Source organism: Mesoplodon densirostris, chromosome 18 (genome assembly GCF_025265405.1).
Source record: "Mesoplodon densirostris isolate mMesDen1 chromosome 18, mMesDen1 primary haplotype, whole genome shotgun sequence".
Taxonomy (NCBI): domain Eukaryota; kingdom Metazoa; phylum Chordata; class Mammalia; order Artiodactyla; family Ziphiidae; genus Mesoplodon; species Mesoplodon densirostris.
In genome coordinates this window covers 46,595,988-46,617,654 of record NC_082678.1, presented here as the reverse complement: position 1 = coordinate 46,617,654, position 21,667 = coordinate 46,595,988, and the positions used below count along the sequence as shown (strand labels likewise).

Here is a 21,667-nt window from a genome sequence, read left to right as displayed (position 1 = left end):
TCTGGCACCTCACCCCACCACTTGTCCAAGACAGAGCCCCATATCACTCCCCCAAACCTGGCCTCTTATGTCCTTGTCTCAGTCTGGAGCCAGACACCTGGGAGTCATCATAGCCTACCACCTACCTGTTCCAACCAGTAGAGCACCAGGTCCTGCCCATGCTGCTTCTTAAATATCCCTGGAATCCATCCACTTTTTTCTGCTTCTCTGCCCCTCCCTTGGCTCAGGTGACTATCTTCTTGCACCTGAATTGCTACAGCAGCCTCCTCATTGGCCTCCCAGCCCCATGCAGCCTCATTGCCCTCCCGCACGGCCCCCACCCACTTGATTTTCTCCACCTGGTGGCCAGAGTAATATTTTAGAAACACAAGTCCAACTGCTTCGAAATCTTCCATGGCTCACCAGTACCCTGAGAATAGATCTAATCAGGCCCTCCATGACCTCAGTCCTAATCACCTGCCTCACTCCTTTCAGGACTTGGTTCAATGCCCCTTCTGCCAGAAACACGTCCCTATAAGCTCACTGCCCAGAGTGGGTTAGCAAGTCCTCTTAGGGACTTCCTTGAAGTGAGCATCTGTTTACCTGCCTGTTCCTCCTCTGGACTGGGAGCTCCTTGAGGGCAAGGACCATGCCTGATTCATCCAGCACAAAGCCTGACACGTTGCTTAAAAGATGTTTGTCGAATGAATAATTAATTGGATATGGCAATTAGGGGGTTGGATGTGTGTGGTTGGAGTTCAGGAAAGAGGGCTGGGCCATTGAGACAGTTTTGGGAGTTGTCCGAAGGGACCCATAGTAGGGCCATGGGAAAGGCTGAGATAACTTCAGGGCAAATAGACAGGGGCTGAGGACAGAACACTTGCTTTTAGGGGGAAAAATTTCTGTACCAGGAAGGATCAGTTTTGACTTAGATAACAGAAATTCCATGTAAGAGCCTCAGGGAAGACAGTCCTGGGCTGGTATTGTAAGCAGATGGGGTAGGGGGTCCCCGAGGAAAAGAATCAGATGTAGCATTTTGACATAAGAGAAGCCATTTTTGGCTTAAGCCGTTTTTGTAATCTAACCCTGGCCACAATGCTTGTCCTTGAACAGGTCTCAGTAATTAATGATCATAAGGGAACAAAAGAATGCAGGAACAAACAGCTGTTATCAGGTGGGGAAATAACAATAGCAAAGATAATATAGCAGTTGTAAAGACTCCCAGTTCTGTTTGAGTACTTCAGATTAGCCTGAAGTACTTTCCTAAAAGAGCTGTTTTGCAGAATTTAAACCCCCTTCAACCACCAGATCAACTAGAACCTGAGGGATGATGTTGATCTTTTCTGACGCTTCTGTCAACCTTTGCCCCAATTCTATGATGTGTACACTGCCCAAGCCTCTTCACGAATGTACATGTACCCCTAGCTTAACACTTCCACAATTTTGCCATTCGGGGAGACACTGCTTTGGGAAAGATCCCCAGTGTTCTCCTTACTTGCCTCAAGTAATAAGTGCCTCCTTCTCCCACTCTTCGGCTTGGTTGTGTCTTTTGGCTCAAAACCCACCAGAGGTGAACCCAGTTTTGGGGTAACAATATGTCAGCTGTGCTCCACAAAGACCTCCCAGATGTGTCTCTTTCCACTCACTACTCCAGCCACTTCTGGATTTGACTCTTGTCCTCGTGATTCAGGATGGTGGCTAGAGCTCCAACCATCACGTACACATTCCAGGCAGTGGGATGGAGACAAGGATGAAGAAGAAGAGGGCAAAGGATCTGCACCAGCTTTCTTTTAAGGAAAGTTCCCAGAAGGCGTCACATGACACTTCCACATACATCCAATTAGCTATAACAGTCACATGACCAGACCCAGCTGCAAGAGGAGGCTGGGAAATGCAGCTTCCATTCTAGGCAGCCACATACCCAGCCAAGAACCTGGGGACAGCTAGCTGACTCCGCCATTGAAAGAGAGGATAGAGGCAGGGGCAGAGCAGTACTGTGTGCCAGGCTCCGTGCTAGGTACTTCACGCACCTTATCTTACCCCAACCTGAGTAGAGGCTATTATTATCCCTGACTCACAGAGGAGGCTTGGAGAGTTAAGCAACTTGCCCGAGGACACACAGTGACAGAGTTGCAATTGAAAACTATCTTATCCCTACACCCCAGGCTGGCTGGAAAATCTGGAGAGGGTGGGTCCTAGGAGCTGCTGGAAGGAAATCTTTCAACAAAGGGTGGCTCAGCCAACAGTGTCAGAGGTATGGGCTGAAGTGTCTGCTTGGATTTGGCAAAAGGGACGCCCGCTGGTAACCTTGGCAAGGGCACCTGGAAGTGGGGGTAGGGGCTGGAGGCCAACTGTAGAGGGTGGGACCCAGAGGGAAGTGTAGACTGGTCTTTCTGGAATGGTGGTGGCAGTGAACGGAGAGCAGGCAGAGCAGCAGGGAAATGTGGGCTGCGAGGAGGCAGAAGAGGAGCGGGAGAGAGGAGAGGCAGCCTCCAGGCTGGGTGAGGCGTGACTTCCAAGGAGGAACCCTCTGCTCACTCGGGAGGGAAGGGGACAGGAGGTGCACACGCAGGTAGATCTGGAGAAGGAAGGGAGGGAAGAAGAGGGAGTTCCTGTCTTGTAAAATCCGAGGGATGGCTCTTGGCTGGGGAAGAGGGCAGGAGGCCAAGGGCCTGAGGGAGAGGGGAGGGGCTAGCCTGTGATGCTCAATATGGTAGCCACTAGCCACACGTGGCAAGTTAAATTCAAATGAATAAAATAAAAAAATCAGTTCCTTGGTTGCATGCGCCACATTTTAAATACTTAACGTCCACATGTGAATACTACATTGGACAGCACAGATAGAGAATGTTCCATCACTGGGGTTGGACAACACTGGTCTAGACAGAGCATGGTGATGGGGGTGCCCAGGGACCCTGCTTGGCCGAAGGGTCATGCCCACAGCAGGGTCCCTGGAGGATCCTTCCACACTGTCTCCAGTCAAGACCTTCCTCCCCTCTTTGGGATCCCATCCAATCTCCCTCCTGGGACAGCCAGCCCCTTCCTCACCCCTGCTTTCATGAGGCCACTCCTGGGGTCTCTGCTTGTCCCAGTGCCAGGCCTTTCAAAGCCGGGGGAGGGGCGTGAGGAGGGTTGGGAAGATCTCCAATGATTGGGGCCGTGCCAGGGCAGCGGCCCCTGGATAGAGGTGAGCTGACGCCCAGCACTGCCTCTGCATAAGGGTCAGCTCACCACCTCCCACGGAGAGACCCAGAAGGATCTCAAAGATCGCTCAGCTTAGCCCCGCGTTTCACAGCTGCGGACACTGGGTTTCAGAGAGGGCTGGGAAGAAAGGGCAGAAGGCAGAGGTCTGAACCCATTCACCAGTCCTTGTATTACACTCCAGCCCTTCATTTCCCAGACGTTGTGTTCAGACAGAGCTGGGCAGGCCTCGGGAGCTGCGGCTGGCTCACGGGCAGAGAGCCCAGGATTCGGCTGAGGCTCCCACCCTGGCCAGAGGTGGCTGAGTAAGGATTCGTCACTAGCAGGGGCTGTCCTGGCCTGACACACTTGAGCAGAAGCACATCCCCACAGAGGTGGGGTGGCATGGACCGTGAGTCTGTGCCTGGGGGTGTAGGTGTGTTCAGATGGTTGTGTTTGCAGGGCCCAAGCTGTTCAAACACACAGTGTGGATGGGAGGAGGGCTGTGTGTGCGGGTGAGTGTGCATGTGGGTGAGTGTGCACGTGGGGGAGGAGTGCATGAGACACCGTGTGGCCTGTGAGCACACCACACACCTGCTCAAGGCCCGCACCTGCCAGGGGATGCTGGCCCCAGCTAAGTCTGATACCTGATCAGGAGTGGTTCTAAAACTTAGGTCCTGAAAACGACCTGAAGAGTTTGCTATGCTTGCAGATCATGGGACCATATGTGCAGTTTCTGGTTCAGGAGGTCTGGGGTGCACCCAGTTGCTGGCACTGCATTTCTTTTTTTTTTTTCCCTTGGCCTCACAGCTTGTGGGATCCGAGTTCCCTGACCAGGGATCGAACCCAGGCCCCTTGGCAATGAAAGCACAGAGTCCTAAACACTGGACTGCCAGGGAATTCCCAGGTGCCAGCACTGTTGATAAGCATCCCAGGGAAATCTGGGGTCAGTAAGAAACAGGGTTCAAGCAGAGCTGTCCAATGGAACTTTTTGCGATGCTGGAAACATTCCATGTGGTTCAAATAGGGCAACCACAGCCATATGTGTATATTCAGCAGTTGTAATGTGGCTATTTGAGGAACTGAAGTTTTAATTTTATTCAATCTTAATTAATTTAAATAGTCACCGATGGCTAGTGGCTGCCACATGGGGGAGCAGAGGTCTGGAGACATGAGGGAGTAGGATGGGTGGACAAGGGCCCAGAGGGACAGGCATGAAGCCCGGGGCCAGGAGTGGCTGAGGCCGGGGTGAGGCTCCCTTGGGGGCTGCAGAGTTGGAGCCAGAGCCCAGAATTGTGCAGGCCTCTCCCAGAGTCCACCCTGAGCTTCCAGCAACCTGGTGTCTGCCTGGCTGAGAGGATTGGAGCGCTCCTGGGGAGACCCCTCCGCCCTGGCTGAGACCCCACCAGGCTCTCCGCCTGCTGTGTCCAGTGGGGGGTGGGGGCAGAGGTCAGGATGTCTTCATGTTCTCCTGCAGAACCAGGGTGGAGCTGGTGGCCGCAGGGTCGTGCTTCCCCTGTGTAAACATTGGGGGGATGAAAGTCATCCCGGGGGAAGCAGCTGGTTCCCCGGCCCAGACACGCAGGCCTGGGGCCTCTGAAGGGCTGGCTCCGGGAGTCCTCTTACCGGCCCTGGCCCCATGTCCTCCGCGTACTTGAACTTCTTCTGCTTGTAGTAGTGCCTCTTGGGCAGGATGTGGAGCAGCAGCAGGTCGCAGAGAACCGTGGCCTAAGGGGTAGTGCCCGGGAATCTGGGGGCAGGGACAGGACCCTCCACTCCCCACCTCAATCTCTGCTGACAGTGGGGGCCAGGCTGAGTCCTAGCCAGACTTCAGGTCCTGGTGGGGACGAGGCACTGCAGGCCCCATCCCACCTCTGTCCTGCCCCAGCTCTGGGCCCCAGTTTCCTCAGACATACTGTGTGCGGGTCTAGGGAGGTGGGGTGGGCTCAGTAATGGGGAACAATTTCGGTCAGGTCTGGGGTGGGAGACTTGTTGCTGAGGTGTGGAAGGGGAGGTCCTGACCCCAGCGCAGTGACCCCATGACCTCAGCACTTACCACCCCAAAGATGCCAATCCCAGAGCCAATGGTGGTCATGGTGGGGATGATGTCAAACTTGCCAGCCTGGTGGCAGGGCCCAGGGGAAAGAAGGGTTAACAGTCAGAAGGGTCTGGTGGACAAGGCCTTCCTCAGGAGCGCTGAGACCAGGCCGGGGGCAAGGGGCCTTCCCCACCCTCCACTGGCAGCTGGTCCCACAGACTGCTGCCCACGGCTCTGGCTCTGCATGGAGACCCAGCTGCTGGTCGGGAGCCCTGGGTTTGACCTTGGCTCTGCCCTCCCTGGACACAGGGAGACAGTGAGGGAGGTGTGGTCACAGGCTGGAAAGCCCTGCCCTCAACAGCACCTGGGTCTCTCTGTTATCAGATATAGAAGTGCTGAATGAGGCCCATCCAACTTCCTGTCGCCTCTAACCACAGACACCCAACAAGCACTGGCAGGAACCAACAATGTGTCTCTGGCTACCCCTCACACTGGACACTCACCTTGCCGTCCACGAGGATGTCAAAGCGAATCCCAAACACCTTGAAGAGGTGCCGGTACTTGGTCCCATTCTCCACGAAGTGCCTGGCAAACCTTGGGGAAGGGGAGAGGTTGCAGGAGAGGGTGGGTGATGGAGAACTGTCTTGGGTACAGAGCTTCCAGAGCATCAGGGACACAGGAGCCCTTAGAGGTCCATGAGAGCCCCATACCCCCCAACATTATATAGAGGGGGAATCGCAGGCCTCATTCCAGGAAGGCTGTATTCAACCGCTGCCCTAACTCCTGATGTCGGCAATTTCCCCAGCCAGTCCCGGCCAGGTGGGCCTCAAGGGAACAGAGAGCCAGGGGCAGGGCTCAGGCCTCGCAGCTCGTGCTCCCTGCTTGGCCAATTCCGGGAGAATGAGAGTTTCCTAGGATCCGCTGCTCCCCTCCCGGGGACACTTGCTTGGCCTTAAGGGGTTCTGGGAGTAGAAAAGCCCGCAGGACCCCAAGGAAGGATGCACTGGTGGGGGCCCGGCAGGCACCTGAAGTTGAAGCCTCGAGACAGGTTGTTCTCTTCATACAGCCCGTGGAACTCATAGACGGGTTTGCAGTGTCGCACGTGCCAGTCCAGGTCACAGTGCCAGTCGATGGTGATGCCTACCACCCCGCCCTACCAGGGACACAGGCCCTCAAGATCCGGGGTTTAGGATCAAGAGCTCCTGCCTTACAGCTGGTACAGCTGTTTTCTGTTTGCTTGAGAAGAGACACTGAGAAGCTGCTTCAGGGTTGAGGTCCCGTCACCCTCTCTGGTCCCGCCTCCCACCCATCACATTCCAGCTTTCTGACAGTTTCTAGAATACACCAGGTTCTTCCTACCTCAGGGCCTTTGCACATGCAGTCACTCTCCCCCATGCCCGCCACCCTTCCCCACAAGGCTGGTTCTTTCTCATCCTTTGGTCACTTCTCCTGGGAAGCCTTCCCTGACCACCACCCCCAGTCTAAAATATGCCCTTGTGATTCCCTCTGTGTTTTCTTCTAGAACACGTGTCACTTAGTAACCACACATTTATTTTGGGTGGTTATTAGCGCATCTCTTCCAAGACTGTAAACTCCACAAGGGTGGAGCTGTCTCATTTGCACTGATTCCTGAGTCACAGCGCAGGAGGCAAGTAAATAGCTGTTGAATTAAAGAGGGAGTCTGTAAAGACATGGGCTGGGAAGAGAAAACCTGAGAAAGTGAAGCTCCCCTGGGTGAGGCAAGGATCAGGGACAGGTGGGCTGAGCAAGAGGAGAGTTGGGTGTGGAGCTGGGCAGCTAGGCGGGAGGCTAGATGCCTACAGACGATGGTGATGGGTGAGAAGTTCCTACTGGGGGTGGCAGGGAGATTTTTAGGAACAGGGGAAACTAACATTCAGCTTTCTGGTCCTGTGTGTTGCTACCGTGTAAACCCCCTCCAGGGGCTGGCAAACTGAGGCCTCAGGGCCGAATCTGTTTACACATTGCCTGTGGCTGCCTTTGCCCTATAGCAACTGACCTGGGTAGCTGGAACAGAGACCATGTGACCTGTAGCCCATACTTATTCTCTGGCCCTTTAAAGAAAAAGTTTGCTGACCCGTGTTCTCCATAAAGGCACTGTGGGTGAGTTGTTTTGGTGCGTGATGTCACAGAGAGAGGCTGATTTCCATCCCTGGATCCCACAGGAGCGGACGATAAGGATCACGAAGGGAGCATGTTCCTAGGATGCCTTGGGCCAGGCCACCCTGAAGTGCTGTCCCGTGCCCTCAAGGCAATCCCCCAAGAGACTTGTACTATTATTGCTCCCACTTTACAGGTGCAAAAGCGCAGGCTCCCTGAAGGTAAGAGACTTGTCTGAGCCAGGATCTGAACCCAGTCAGACAGGTCTGTGCTCCTTATAAGGTACCATTTCTCTGGGAATCCCACGTGACTGTGTGCATCTCAGCCTCCAGAATTCCCAGGAAACCTGGGCAGGCACAGGATTTCTCAGGGCCGTGGGCCATGGGATTTAAGCTGCTTGTATCTAATATTTAAACAACACTGGGCCCTCGGAAGACACCCAAGTGACATCTGCCTATGGCCATTCATTCTGCGCACCTCCTCTGTGCCAGGTCCATGCCAGGCCCTGCTGAGGACACAGGCCTGAACCACAGGGGCCCCCAGTATTAGAGGACAGATCTATATATATGCTCAGCCCACGCTAGGGACTGGGTGCGGTGCGGGGGTTAACTGGGCCTGAAAAGTCCTTTTTGGCCTGATGATCTGGGGGTCCAGCCCTCCCCACTCAGCTGGCACCATACCTTCTCGGCCAAGGCACTAAAATTCTGGCCTGACTCTTGTACCACATAGCCGAGCTTGAAAACTGGGCACAGTGGGTGCAAGGTCTTGTGATAGAGGCAGGTCTTCATGTAGGCGGCATCCACCTCCTCCACCAGGTTGCGCCTACAGGGGCAGAGGGCATTGGTGGTGGCAGCATGCCAGCTGGGAGGGCACCCACCATGCCCGGGAGCTCTGGGGACCCCTCCCGGGCCCTAGAGATGCCCCTTCCCTAGCCCTTGGAGACTGAAGGCAGCCCACCCCAGGGGCCCAGCCCAAGCTTCTGCCTCCAGAAGGAAATCAGCATGAGTGCAGGGTGACAGAGGTGACAGGTTGAGACCGGCTGGAGCAGCCTCCGAGAGCCGCCTGCATTTCTGCCTGCTTTTCCCACAAACCTGGTGACCTTGAAGCGTGGAAAGCTGATGCTGTTCTTGATGAAGAGAGTGAAGTTCTCGGCCTCTCGGAGAAGGGCAGGGCTGGAGGAGACGGCACTCACTCACTGCCCCCTCCCCAGGAGTCCTTCGTGTGCCTACCAGAGCTGGGCTTGGTGTGGGGGGCTGTGAGAGCCTAGGGGATCTTCCTGAGTCACTGGAGGGGTGGGCATGCTGTAATGTGGACTCTCAGGCCCCTTGAGCGGAGGCTGGGGCATCTTTGGCCTGAGCTGCACAGATGGGGTGAGGGTGGGGTTGGAAGAAGTGGGGACGGAGCACAGATGCAGATGCTCCTCTAGTCTGGGCTGGGGACCCTGCTCCCAGCTCCCTGGAAGGACAGGGCATTACCATGGGATGTTGTCATCCACCTCCACGGGGCACCAGCCAAAGATCTCACACGTATGCACGATGTCGTTGAAGGCCACACACTTGCCTGTGCGGATGCCTGGAGCAAGGGTGGAACCCCTGGGTGCCCACCCCAAGCTGGGGATGCAGAGAAGAGCCCCCAGGCCCCACTCCTAGGAGACCCCACTGATGGGGCACCCAAGAGCAGAAGCCTGGCTGGTTCTGGGACAGGGGAGGCCAAGGTCAAGGTGGCGGGAGGAGAGAGAGCAGGAAGGACTTCCTGGTGGAGGAAGCCTGGAGCTGACAGGCTGTGGAGGGGGACAGGAGGAGGCCGACCTTACCTTGGGCCTTCCTTTCTGCCTTTCCCGGGGTGCAGCCACTATTATTCGTGCACGTGCCCCCTTCCGGGTTCTGGGGAAGGGGAGAGCTGCTGGCCCCAGGTCCCCTGGGAAGGGTCCTAAGAAGATCCCCCCCACCCCGCATGGCCCTAGGGTGTGGGGCAGAGTCTCAGACCCCTTTGAGTGACCCTTACTCACAGCCTCCTTCCCCCAGTCCCCTCCCAGGACCCTCTGGGCTCATGCCCAGCTGCCCCAGTGCTGATGTCAGCCAGCAGGGGTAGGGGAGGTTGGGGCTTGGGGGTTGGGCAGGCACTGAGGCTCAGCATCCTGCTTGACACACAGCTGGGAGGGAAGCCTCAGCAACTGCCAGTGGTGGGCCATTACTGTGGTGCCGCAGGAAGCCTATCTGGCTTCCCCTCCAATGCCCAAGGGGACCTCCTCTTCTATGTTATTTTTCCCTGTGGGTCCAAGAAGGGGGGATGGGCAACAGTCCTCACCTCTGCACAGTGGCCTTGGGCCTGCCGGGGGGTGGCGATAAAATTGGTCATGACCACAAAGGAGCTGTCCCCCTGGAAGTGAGAGGCAGGGGGAGGGGAGGGCAGGGCTCTGAGCTGGGAGAAGAGCCCCAAGAGCCCAAGCACTGCCCTAGCAAGCCCCCAGAACCCACATGACACCCAGCAGCCTCCATAACCTATGACATCAGACTGGGGTGATGTTATGAGGCTGCTCCCTCCCCTCATTCACAGGGAATCTGAGGCCCAGAGAGAGAGAGAGGAGCTAGGCTGGTCACACAGGGAGGTGGGACGGAGCCTAACCCAGCTCTGAGCCAGCAAGCCCTGTGGGTGGAAGGTGCACCCCCGAGTCTGCTCACCTGGGCTGGGAAGACGTAGTCAGCCACATCCCAGACCTGGGGGCCCAGGCTTGGGATCTTCGTCACAGCCAGACCCTTGAGTTTCACAGACACGCTGCTGATGAGGCCACTCGAGGTCTGGTAGCCCTTCTCATAGACAAACACCCACCTGCAGGGGGATTAGGGGGGCAGTGGGGCCAGAGTTGGCCGGAGCCATTCAAGGATGGCATGAGGCTGTGGGCCACCGCCCCTTCCGGCACCAGCTGGACGTGTCAAGTCCTTCCCCTTCCCCTCCCCAGACGCGTCTCTGAGCCACGCTCCATTCCTAAAGCTACATCTTGGACTGGAGGCTGGAAATCCTCACCTGCTCCCCCTGCTGGCCTGTGCCTGGAGTTCCACCATTCTTTTCACTGTGAAAATACTATTACTGGCTGGCCAGAGAGCAGAGCCTCCGAAGGTCTCTTTCGGAGCCTTTTCCAAGAGGAGCATTTGTTGGAAGCCAAGCTGCTTGGACTGCCCTCTTCACCCCTATCTCCTTCCTTCCTGAGCTCTTCCCGCTGAGAAAGAGCAGAGTATGATGATGGCCGAGAGCCTGGCCTTTGGTGCCCGAGAGTCTGGGCTTGAATCTCACAGGCTGTATGATCTGGGGTAAACTAGTCTCTGTTTAGGGCAAATCCCTCTCTGTTTCAGTTTCCTTGTAAAATGTAAACAATAACAGTACCAACGCTACTTATGTTGTGAGTTAATGCCTGTGAAAGCACTTGGAGTGGAAACTGGCGTATGGGCCAAGCACTGTAGAGACATTAGCTACTATCATCTCAGCCATGCTGGGAGCTCTTGGGGAGGGGGACTGACTGGAAGGGAAACCAGAGGGGCAAGTGGCCCTTTGAAGGGCTCACAGCATCTGGCCCCAGATGAGGCCCTTGTGGGTGTGGGTCGGGCTGGAGGTCTCCCAGCTTTCTCAGGAAATTCTGGCCTTCCCCTCCCAGCGTCAAGAACCCCTGTTCCGGGCCTCCCTGGTGGCGCAAGTGGTTGAGAGTCCGCCTGCCGATGCAGGGGATACGGGTTCGTGCCCCGGTCTGGGAGGATCCCATATGCCGCGGAGCGGCTGGGCCCGTGAGCCATGGCCGCTGAGCCTGTGCGTCCGGAGCCTGCGCGTCCGGAGCCTGTGCTCCGCAACGGGGGAGGCCACAACAGTGAGAGGCCCGCATACCGCAAAAAAAAAAAAAAAAAGAACCCCTGTTCCTCTGGGTTCTCCACTTTCAATCTGGGAGGTTTAGTGGGGTCAACCTCCCTCCTAGCTCCACAGTGGGGGGCACATGACCAGGGTTTGCCAGTCAATGTTCCATTGCCCTAGCGACAGCAATGGGTCTAAGGATGGGCACACCTCAACCCTGAGGAGTTTCAGCAACGCGGCCAGAATTTTTCTGGAAATTACTGGGAAAGAGACATCCTCTCTGTTGGGTGGCTAAGCAAGGCACGGTTAGTCATCTGTGTTACCTCACGGAGAGAGCAAGCCTGAGAATGAAGCCAACTTAGAGAAAAGCCAGGCCAGTAGATGGAGGGGGGCAGATTCCTAACAATGTTGCTTGAGCACCTGGATCCTGCCATACCTGAAGCACGTTGAAAAGTCACTTCTGGACTTTTCAGTTATACAAGTTAATAAATTCTTTTCCTTTATTTAAGCCAATTTGGGTTTGGTTTCCGTTGCCTACAAGTGAGAGTTCTGGATAATACTTCTCTCCAGGGTGTGGTCCCCTTCCTTCAGGAAAGAATCTTGGCGATTCATTGTAACTCTGTGTGGGGTATGTGTGTGTGTGTGTGTGTGTGTGTGTGTGTCTCCATGGTATCCGTCAGAGTGTGTAGCTGTGTATCTCCAGGGCAAATCTGTGAGCACACTTGTGGCTGTGGCTACCTGTGGGGAGGTGTGTTTCTGCCCCTGTCTCCCCTCACCCTGCCTTTAGCCCACCCATCCAAAGCAGAGCTCAGAGCCCTTCTTCTGTCCCCCAGAGCTCAGGACCCATGACAGAATTCTCCAGGCCTCCTATTCCCAGTCACCACTAGCTCTCTGGGGGCTGTCTCCCTGCTCCAGGCTCCAGGAAGGAAGGCAGCCCACCAATGTCCTCCTCTCCCCTCCTATCGTCTACTCCTCTCCTTCTCCAAGCCCCCTCGCCCCCCAAAGCCTGGAGCTGGAGTCCCGACAACCCCTCCCAAGCTTAAGCTTGATCACTGCTGCCCCCTGCAGGTCTCAGATGGCAACAGGTGAGGCATGACAAAGGCTCCCGAGCCTCAGTATTCTGAGCCTGCCTGCTTGCCTCCAGCCCCATCAGGGAGGGTGGGACATCACCTATTCCCCCAGTCTCCTTAGGTTCCTTCCTCCAGGAAGGCCTCTGGCTCCATGCCCAAGTGTGAAGTTGCTACTGGGGGGGATGATGGGGAGCTGCTCTGCATTCTGAACACCCCGCAGGAGAGAGAGGTCACCGGCCTGCCTCCTGGGCGCCCCCATCCCTGACATCCTAGTAGCAGCATTTCTCTCTTTGCTCAAAACCAACTCGTCACCGTATAGGTAGAAAAACTGAGGCCCGAGGAAGCGTCCCTCCCGAGTCAGAGGCAGACCCAGGCTCGAGCCTCCCCAGCCCAGGACCCTGGCCCCTCCACTGAGAAGCCTGGCATCAATGTATCTGCCAGGAGCCACACGGAGGCTGTGCCCTGGGGCTGATGTAGCCATTCCAGGCTGTGTCTGTTCCCAGAGGCGGTCAGTCCTGTGGCCCAAATCTGACATCAGTGACCTCGGTTCTGATAATACCAGAATGACCATGGCGCCAGGCCTGTCCCTCCAAAGCCATGCTCTCCTTGACCTGGTCTTGTGGTCAACGCCCCAGGAAGGCTACCAAGGGGGACTGATGCCAAAGACACTGGCATCTTCAGAAGCCCCTCCCCTTCCGGAAATTCTCTTTTCCATTCTCTCCTCCTCATCCTCAGTAGTCTCTCTTCTTCAACAGCCCCTTGTGGAAGAGGCCACATGGTGGAGTGGCTGAGAGTGTGGCCTCCGGAGTCACAGAGGCCGAGGTTCACACGCCAGCACCGCCACTCACCAGCTGTGTGGCTTCAGGCTAAAGACTAAACCTCTCTGAGCACTAGATGTCTCAGTAAAAGGAGGTGAAGGCACCTACTTCAAAGATGCTGATCATTCAACAAATATTTACAAGCAAGGCCCTACCCCTCACTGAGCCGTGGGCTGGGCTCCAGGAAGAAAAAGAATCTAGGTGATTGTTTGGAGGACGTTCCCATGAGTTCTTTTTAAGGAAATTAACACAGTGCTTGGCACGCAGCAAGCACATAATAAATAATCCTATTTATTTACTGTCTCTGGTCCTCCTTCACCAATTCCTCCTTAAATGTCGATCTGTCCCCATCCTCTGGCTTCCATTCTAGCCCAGGCAGAACCTTGTGTGCACTGTTGCAGGTACACTTTGTCCCCGATTTTTTATATCCACTTCTGCACTCTCCTCCGAGATTCAGTTCCACACATTCAGTCATTCAACAGATATTTATCAGACCCCTATTATGTGCCAAGGAAAAACAAACCAAAATTCTGCACTCAAAGAACTTATATAGGGGCTTCCCTAGTGGTCCAGGGGTTAAGACCCCGCGCTCCCAATGCAGGGGGCCCAGGTTTGATCCCTGGTCAGGGAACTAGATCCCACATGCCAGTGAAGATCCTGCATGCCGCAACTAAGACCCGGCGCAGCCAAATAAATAAACATTAAAAAAAAAAAGAACTTGGGCTTCCCTGGTGGCACAGTGGTTGAGAGTCTGCCTGCCGATGCAGGGGACACCGGTTTGTGCCCCGGTCCGGGAAGACCCCACATGCCGCGGAGCGGCTGGGCCCGTGAGCCATGGCCGCTAAGCCTGCGCGTCCGGAGCCTGTGCTCCGCAACAGGAGAGGCCACAGCAGTGAGAGGCCCGCGTACCGCAAAAAAAAAAAAAAATTATGTAAATGTTGAATCTCGGGCTTCCCTGGTGGCGCAGTGGTTGCGAGTCTGCCTGCCGATGCGGGGGACACGGGTTCGTGCCCCGGTCCGGGAAGATCCCACATGCCGCGGAGCGGCTGGGCCCGTGAGCCATGGCGGCTGAGCCTGCGCGTCCGGAGCCTGTGCTCTGCAACGGGAGAGGCCACAACAGTGAGAGGCCCGCGTAATGAAAAAAAAAAAAATGTTGAATCTCCAACTGTTGGTGACACAGATTCCGCCCCCCTGCCCTGCCTACCCTCCCACCCCCATCCCAGACATCTCATAGGTACCTCCAACTTAACTTGACCCTTTGGAAAGCAGTCTGGAAGTTGCTTAGAAAGTTAAACATGGAATTACCATTTGACCCAGCAACTCCACCCCTAGAACCGAATACCCAAGAGAACTGAAAACATGTCCACATAGAAACTTATACACAAATGTTCACAACATTATTCACAAGCAAAAAGTGGAAACAACCCAAATGTCCAGCTAAGTGTGGAATTTCCATACAATGGAATATTATTCAACCATGAAAAGGACTGAAGAACTGAAACATGTTACAACCAACGTGGATGAACCTTGCAAACATGGTGCTAAGTGAAAGAAGCCAGACACAAAAAGGCCACATATTGTATGATTTTATCTTTTTTTTTTTTTTTGCGGTACACGGGCCTTTCACTGTTGTGGCCTCTCCCGTTGCAGAGCACAGGCTCCGGACGTGCAGGCTCAGCGGCCATGGTTCACGGGCCCAGCCGCTCCACGGCATGTGGGATCTTCCCGGACCGGGGCACGAACCCGCATCCCCTGCATCGGCAGGCGGACTCTCAACCACTGCGCCACCAGGGAAGCCCTGTATGATTTTATCTTTATGAAATGTCCAGAATAGGCAGAATAAGCGGTAGGGAGGCGCAACGGGGAGTGACTGCTAAGGGGTATGAGGTTCCTTTTGGAATAGTGCAAATGTTTTGGAATTAGATAGTGGTGATGGTTGCACAACTTTGTCATTATACTAAAAATCACCAACTTGTGTACTTTAAAAGGATGAATGTTATGACTTGTGAAATCTATCTCAAAACAAAAATTCAACTGGACCAAACTGAACGCCTCATCTTCCCACAGAACTTGCTTCTCTGGCGCCCTCATCCTGAAGGACGGCGCCATACTGACTCCAACCCCCAGGCTCACAGCCTGAACATGGCACCCTCCCTCTCAGGCCCACATTCTTTGCATCCCTCCATCCTTCCCATCTCCCCTTGGCTTTCATCAAAGAACCCAGAGGGCTTCTCGTGGGGAGGCTGAGACACAAGAGGAGCTGGGGCAGATGCCGGGGAAGCTCTGGCGTGGGGCAGGCAGGTCAGGTCGTGTGGCTGGTGATACAGCGTATAGCCTTGGGCCACATGCTATTGGGCAGAGCATCCTTGGAGAGAGGCAAGACCAGACTCCGGGCCCAGGAGGGACTGAGTTCAGAGCTGGGGCCCACACCGGGGCTCAGAGATTAATCAACATGCAGTCTGCAGACAAAGTCAGGCTGATGATTTATGTCTTTAAGTGTTTTAACTGAATCACCAACCTCTAACAACCAAGAGATGTTCCTTTCACCCATAATTTCCAATTTCCCACTGCTCTTGAGAAGTCAGGACCTCTGGCCATGCTGGGCACATGTCCTGATGCAGCAACGGTGGGCAGAAGCTGAGCTGTGGCCACCCCCAGTGCGGGGCCCGCTGGGATGATGACCTGTCTTCCACGCTTGCTGCTTCTGCCTCGGCCTCACCCTCTCCTCTCATCACTGCTGCCTCTTCACAGCTGTCCTGCCTCTGGCCTCCACCCCCTACCCCAGCACCTGCCTGCCCTGGGCCTTTCCCTGTTAGACACCCTTCCACAGCTCCCCACCACCTGCAGGAGAAAGCCCACATCCCTCAACTCAGCATTGAGAGGCCTGAGCCATTGACCCTGCTCACTCCTCCACTTCCTCTCCCTTGTCTCTATTCATGCTCCCTCAGCCTAGCCCTAGTGACTCTTTGGGTGTTCCTTCCCTGCCCCAGGACCTTTGATCACACTCTGCTTTCCAGCAGGAGTGCCTGGACCGAGGTGGGTACCCAACCAGGCTCCACCAGTCAGGACATTCCCTTTCCTTGGCCATAACAACTGGTTCTGGGATGGGCATATGACCCAACCAATAAGAGCTGGACCTGGGACTTTTGCTGGAACTCTGGAGGAGAAGACACTTTTGTGCCCCAGGGCTGCTGGTGGCCATTTTTCCACTCTGAGGGCAGAGAGCCTGCCTGAGAATGAGGCCTCCACAGAGGAAAGCAGAGCTGAGAAGATCCTGCCTAGCTGCCTTGGAGAACCCAATGGGACCAACCTGAATTCCTCATCTTCCCATAGAACATGTTCCTGCACCCTCATCAGGGAGGATCCAGCCAGGCCTGAAGCCCACACTGATTTTTCAGTTAAACAAACCAGTTAATACCCTCATCCTCCCTTTTTAATCCATTTTGATTGGGTTTCTGTCCCTAGGAGCCAAGCAGTTCCAGCTAATTCATCCTCAGCTTCTCTCTCTCCCCCTGCCCGCCCTGTACCCCACCTCTGTCCCAGGGAACCTGACACAGGCCTAGGCACAGAGAAGATGCTATGGAAGTGTCCCTGGATGTGTCTCTCCCAGCAATAATTTGTATCTCTCCTTAACTCTGATTGGTGCACTCCAAGATCAGAGGCATGTGGTTTCATGAGCTCTGTGTAGGGGCGCACAGGAGGCCCGAGGGAAAGCCAAGAGCAGGACTGCCTGGACTAGAGCCTCCAGGCCTTTGCTCAAGGCTGGTTCCACCACTGTGCCACCTCCACCAGGAAGTCTTCCCAGGCTCCCCTCCCCAAGTGGCATTCATAAATCCCCTTGAGACCCTCCTGTGTGTGCAGCCAGAGCCCCCCAGGCAGGGACATATCCCAGCACACCTCTTGTATGGGCCTGCGAGGTCATGGATGACAGCCCACTGCCTGCACACCTCCAGTTACAGAGAGCTCATCACCTCCCAGAAGACAGGTCTAACGGCAAATTAACCATCCCAATTTGAGATAAAAAGAGTGACATCTTAGCTCAGGCTGCCAGGGCCTCAGGTCTGCTCCCTCCACTTGCCCTCAACTTCCCGGAGGATTGTGACTGACAGAGAAAACAGCCTCAGTTTCCCTCCTCGGAGTCTGTTCGAGTTCTCAGCATCTCAGCCTCTCTGCCTCTGTCTCAGTAATTCCCTCTCCATATCTGAGCCTCAGGAACTCTCTCTTCATCTGAGTGTTGTGTTCCAATGTCTGTCCCTCTGTCCAGTTCTGTCTCTGTGTCTGCCTACCCCCCATCTGGACTATCTCTTTGTCTCTGGGGTTGGGGTGTCTGGCTCTTCTATGCTCCCTCTGTGCCCCTGCAATGCCCACAGGACCAGAGAGTCTGACAGACAGGGCCCTTGGGAAGAGGGGGTAATTAAAGAAAGGCCATCCCTCCTCAGGAAAGGGCAAGTTATTGAGCCTGCGGACAATGTCTTTGGAGGGGTCCCCTAACCCCTGCTCCGTGGAACAGCTGGGAAACCAAGGTCTGAAATTGTAAGACCAAGTGCAGGCTGGGTTTGGTCAGCAGTTGCGGGCGCCTAGCTGAGCGGTCAGTGCAGCAGTGGGCAGTGGCCAGACGAGGGCACCAGAGACAGCAGGAGTGGCAGCCCCAGCTGGAGTCTGGGGGTTGGTGGGTGTTTCCAGGGACTCTGCCTTCCTCCCTCTGCTCTGTGACTTGGGCAGGTCAGTGCCCCTCTCTGAGCATGTTTCCTTTCCAGGATATCAAGACCAACTTTGGCGTCAACACAGCTGAATTCAAATCCTGGTTCAGCCTTTTTCTAGCTGTGAGAACCAGGCTAAATCATTCAGTGTCTCTGAGTCTCACTGACACTGAGGAGGCCACGTCCATTTGGAAACTGAGCGCACTGTCTTGGGAGAGAGGAAGGGAAGGAGGCAGGTAGTGAGGTCCCCGTCACTGGAGGCATGTGTTCAGGACTGGGTGGTGGCTTGGGGCATATGCTGCAGCTGGGGGTGGGGTGGAGGACTGTCCCTTTCCCTCTGACAGTCTGTCACCAACACAAAAAAGGAGGTCTGGCGCTGCTCCCAGTGCTAACCCGAAAGCAGAAACAGGGAACCATGGGGGCCACGGTGAGGACAACATTCTCCCAGCCTCTTGGTGGGAGGGCTGGGCCGGGCCTGGCTGGGCAAGCTCTCTCCTCCCTGGAGGGTCAGGAGTGTGGCTAATGGTGGAAACACATCGGGGCCCCATTAGAAGGGTTCTCAGAGCCCTTGTGAGGAGGGGAAGAAGAAGGCAGAGTCAAGGCTGGGGATCAGGAGGCCCCAGTTCTAACTGGGCCTGGATGCTGACTTGCTGTGTGACCTGGAAACCCCACTGCTCCCCTCTGGGTCTCTTTGCCTCACAAGCTCAATGACACCGCAGACATCACATTAGTTTGTGGACAGTAAGGAGTCAGAGTCGGAGGGCTGGGTCGTGGCCCTGGCTCCACCCAACCAGCTCTGACGCCTCGGGGGCGGGATGGATGCGGCAGAGGGAAGGTTGTTTGGGATGCCAGAGGCCCTGGGGGGACCAGGTGGTCACTGGCCTCCTGGTCAGCCTGCCTTAGTTTGGTCTCACAGCAAAAACGGGGACACGGAGACCAGAGGGGCAGGGCTTCTGGGTGTCCCAGACCCCCCAGAGGGGGCTGAACCCCCTTCAGTGGCCTTGAGGCCTCCAGGAGCCCTCTGTGGAGTCACTGTAAGTGGACATAGTGTCCCTGACACAGGGGCGCCCAGCCCCAGGGGCACCCCCAGCAGCCACACCCAATAGGCTCGTGCCCAGACACACGAGGGCATGTGCACCCCACACAGAGCCCTGGGTACGATGCACACGGATCCACACACCACACACATGTGTAATCACATAAGCACCTGCCCAGAGGGCCAGACCGATTTCAGGAAGATGGCCTTGGCGTGGGTCCCAGAACAGCAGCCCACAGGGGCGTCCCAACTACTTCTGCCCCTGCACCCCTGGGACGGTGGGACAGGCCCCACGATGCCCAGAAAGGAGCTCGTCTCCCTGGGACCAGAACAGATCCCCCCACCTCTGCGTGGCATGCCACCATTAACGCACCAGGTGTTCTGAATTTGAAGGTTTCTCTGCTCAGGTTCTGGAATAGACCAGGATGCCTTTACTTTAGGCAGGGCAGGTGAGAGCAGGGCCCGCCCGTCCCACTCTGGCCTGTAAAGTGGGGTGTGGCCTCCATCTCTCAGGAGCTGCATGGCTTGGCTGGGAGGTCAGAGGTGGAAGGGCTCTGGCTGGGGCTGGCTGGGGCCCTGGCCTCTGACGCCTCCCACCCCTTGAGGGAACCATTAGCAGTGAGTCAGTTCCTCAGAGCCCAGAGACTGTGTCTCTTGTTCACCACATGACCGGAGGCAGGGCTGCCCCTTGTCCCAGTGTCCCCAACTAGGCAGCGGGTTAGCAGGCTTCCCTTCCTTCTGAATGGCACCAGAAAGGTTTGTCAGGAAGCGTGACAAGCCGTGGAGAGAAAGAGGGGCTCTTTGGGGTCATGGGAAGCATCACAGAGCCTGGAGGACAGGCCCGGGTTGGAGGCTGGTGCAGGAGGGCAGCAGTTAGGGGGCCAGACTCACCCAATGACGTAGACCAGAACCACGAGCTGGATCAGGCGGAAGACGACGCCCACCTTCTTGTTGCGCACAAGCACCATTCGGGGAGTGTCGTACTCAAAGAAGAAGGCGGCCAGCTGGTCCTGGAGCCGCCGTGCCATGGTGGCCCAGCTGGGGGCTGAGAACCGAGCCCCCTGCACGGCCTTGGCTCCCGGGGTGAGCCAGGAGTCAACACCCACGTCTACAGCGAAGTTTCTAGGGGTTTCCCGGCCCTTTAGGAAGAGCAGGGTGGGAAAGGTGGGGCCAGAGGTCAGGAGTCAGAGGTCAGTTGTCAGCACTTGAGTTGGGAGGGAGAGTCCTTGGGTGGTCAGAGCCGCTCTTGGCCCCTGGCAGGCAATGGACTGTGGACCAGCTGTGGACAAATAAATTCCCAAAGATAGATGGGGGCGGGGCCAGGGGGGCCACCCAGGCCCGGCTCCACTGCCCCTCCTGGCTCCGCCTGGGCCCTGCTGGGCCTCCGGAAACGGGAGCTGTTGGCAGGAAACCATGGGCCACCCGTCACAAGGCAAAGATAAAGCTGTCAGCCCCCCACGAGCTTGGTAGAACAGAGCTGGGGGCTCAGGCCAGGGCCTGGGTGGAGTGGCCTCAGGCTGGAGCCCTCCCCAAACCAGGGACCCATTTCGTATCCAAACATCCTCCCCACCCTACCTTGGCCCCCAGGTGGAAAGCTCAGTCCCTGGGAGTCTACAGCCAGGAGGGCAGAGAGGAAGGAGGACTGCTTCCAGTCCAGCTGCCTGACACTTCCTGAAGCTGTGGCAGGACCCCCACCCCACCCTTATAGACCACCTTCCATCCACCCATCCCTTTGGGTCTGAGCCTGGCCCATGCCCAATCAACCTCAGTGTCGGGCTGGCATCTCCATCCCCCCACCTCTCTTGTCCTGGCCACACCTCCACTACCCTGAAACCAGCACAGGGCGCAGGAACCCAGGCAAGGCGAGGGCCTTGTGTCTGTTACACATCACTGTCGGGCTCCCAGAGCCCAGCAGGCAAAGCCTGACATCAGACTGCCTCAGTGAACACCCCTGGCTGTGCTGCTTGCTGTGGGGGCCTGGGTACCTTGCCTCACCTTCCTGAGCTTGCTTCCGCATCTGTGAAATGGGGCAATAATGGGAATTTCCTCATAGGTAGAGGCCAGGGGATGGGTCCTGACAACACTGAGGACAGAGAAATTGAGGCCACTCCTGCAGCCCCTGCCCTCAACCCCAACCCAGGTCCTGAAAGCAGGGGCCCTGGGGGATGGGCTGGGGCAGGTCCTGTGTTAGCTCTCCAAGCATCAGAGCTGTAGGCTAACTCCAAACCTCCCTCTCATTTTGCAGGTGAGGAAACTAGAGCTCAGAGAGGAGAAATGAATTGCCCAAGCTCACCCTGCACAGTACAGGAAGCCCCCGCTTGAAGCAAGAAGGTCTCCCTGGCCCTCCCTCCACCCAGGCTGGGTGTCCTCGGGGCTCCCCCCGCCCCCCACCCCGTCCAGGCTGCCCCACCCTGAAGGCTGATGGGAGTCTTCTTCCTGGCAGGCCTTTAGCTGGGAGATCACTCTGGGCAAGGAGCCAGGCCCCGAGGCTGGGAATCCCAGCCTCCTGTCTGAGTAGAGCTGCCTTCTAGACAGCAAGGGGTCCCCACAGAGGGCCCCTCCAGCACCCCAGGCCAATCCCGCATCAAACAGATCAGCCTCACCCAACACAGAGTTCCCGCCAATCTCAGGCTTAAGGGTCTCTCCGGGGATGCTGCCTTCAAGAGGGGCTGGCGAGCACCACGTCCTGGCTTTTCTAAGGAAAATCCAGAGATGCTGGGAGGCAGAGCGGAGGTCGTCACATCCCCTTGGCCTGGTCTTGACCTCAGACAAACGGGCCTGTCCTCTTCCCAACTGGCCTCATGGCCCTTGGAATAGCAGGCGCTGGACATGAACTGTCTGCAGTGGGGGTGGGGTGGATGCTGACACCGTGTCTGGGCCATCTCTGTGTT

General features: G+C 56.3%; 1 protein-coding gene across 2 annotated transcripts; it reads right to left on the bottom strand.

The window, feature by feature from the left end:
- Positions 1-1,076: 1,076 nt before the first annotated feature.
- On the bottom strand, positions 1,077-19,804 carry P2RX1 (purinergic receptor P2X 1). 2 transcript variants are annotated; one of them, XM_060082558.1, is made up of 12 exons: positions 19,668-19,804; positions 9,997-10,144; positions 9,623-9,694; positions 9,129-9,198; positions 8,791-8,887; positions 8,407-8,487; positions 7,996-8,137; positions 6,223-6,350; positions 5,701-5,791; positions 5,216-5,281; positions 4,786-4,887; positions 4,507-4,675 (listed from the first exon to the last, which is right to left on the bottom strand). In XM_060082558.1, the coding sequence occupies exons 1-12, from the start codon at positions 19,802-19,804 to the stop codon at positions 4,610-4,612; spliced, it is 1,200 nt and encodes a 399-aa protein (XP_059938541.1). In that variant the 3' UTR covers positions 4,507-4,609. The 2 variants fall into 2 exon arrangements, with proteins under 2 accessions (XP_059938542.1, XP_059938541.1); XM_060082559.1 differs by lacking the exons at positions 4,507-4,675; positions 4,786-4,887; positions 19,668-19,804 and adding an exon at positions 1,077-2,557 and having other exon boundaries at positions 9,997-10,257.
- Between the last annotated feature and the right edge of the window lie 1,863 nt (positions 19,805-21,667).

Bases quoted from the DNA above. Each gene is read 5' to 3' on its own strand.
- P2RX1 (XM_060082558.1), bottom strand. From the start codon at position 19,804: ATGGCACGGCGGCTCCAGGACCAGCTGGCCGCCTTCTTCTTTGAGTAC. The intron at 8,888-9,128 runs GTAAGGTCGGCC...CCCTTGCTCCAG, and splicing joins GGCAGAAAGGAAGGCCCAAG to GCATCCGCACAGGCAAGTGT. The intron at 8,488-8,790 runs GTAATGCCCTGT...CGTCTCCTCCAG, and splicing joins GTGGATGACAACATCCCATG to CCCTGCCCTTCTCCGAGAGG.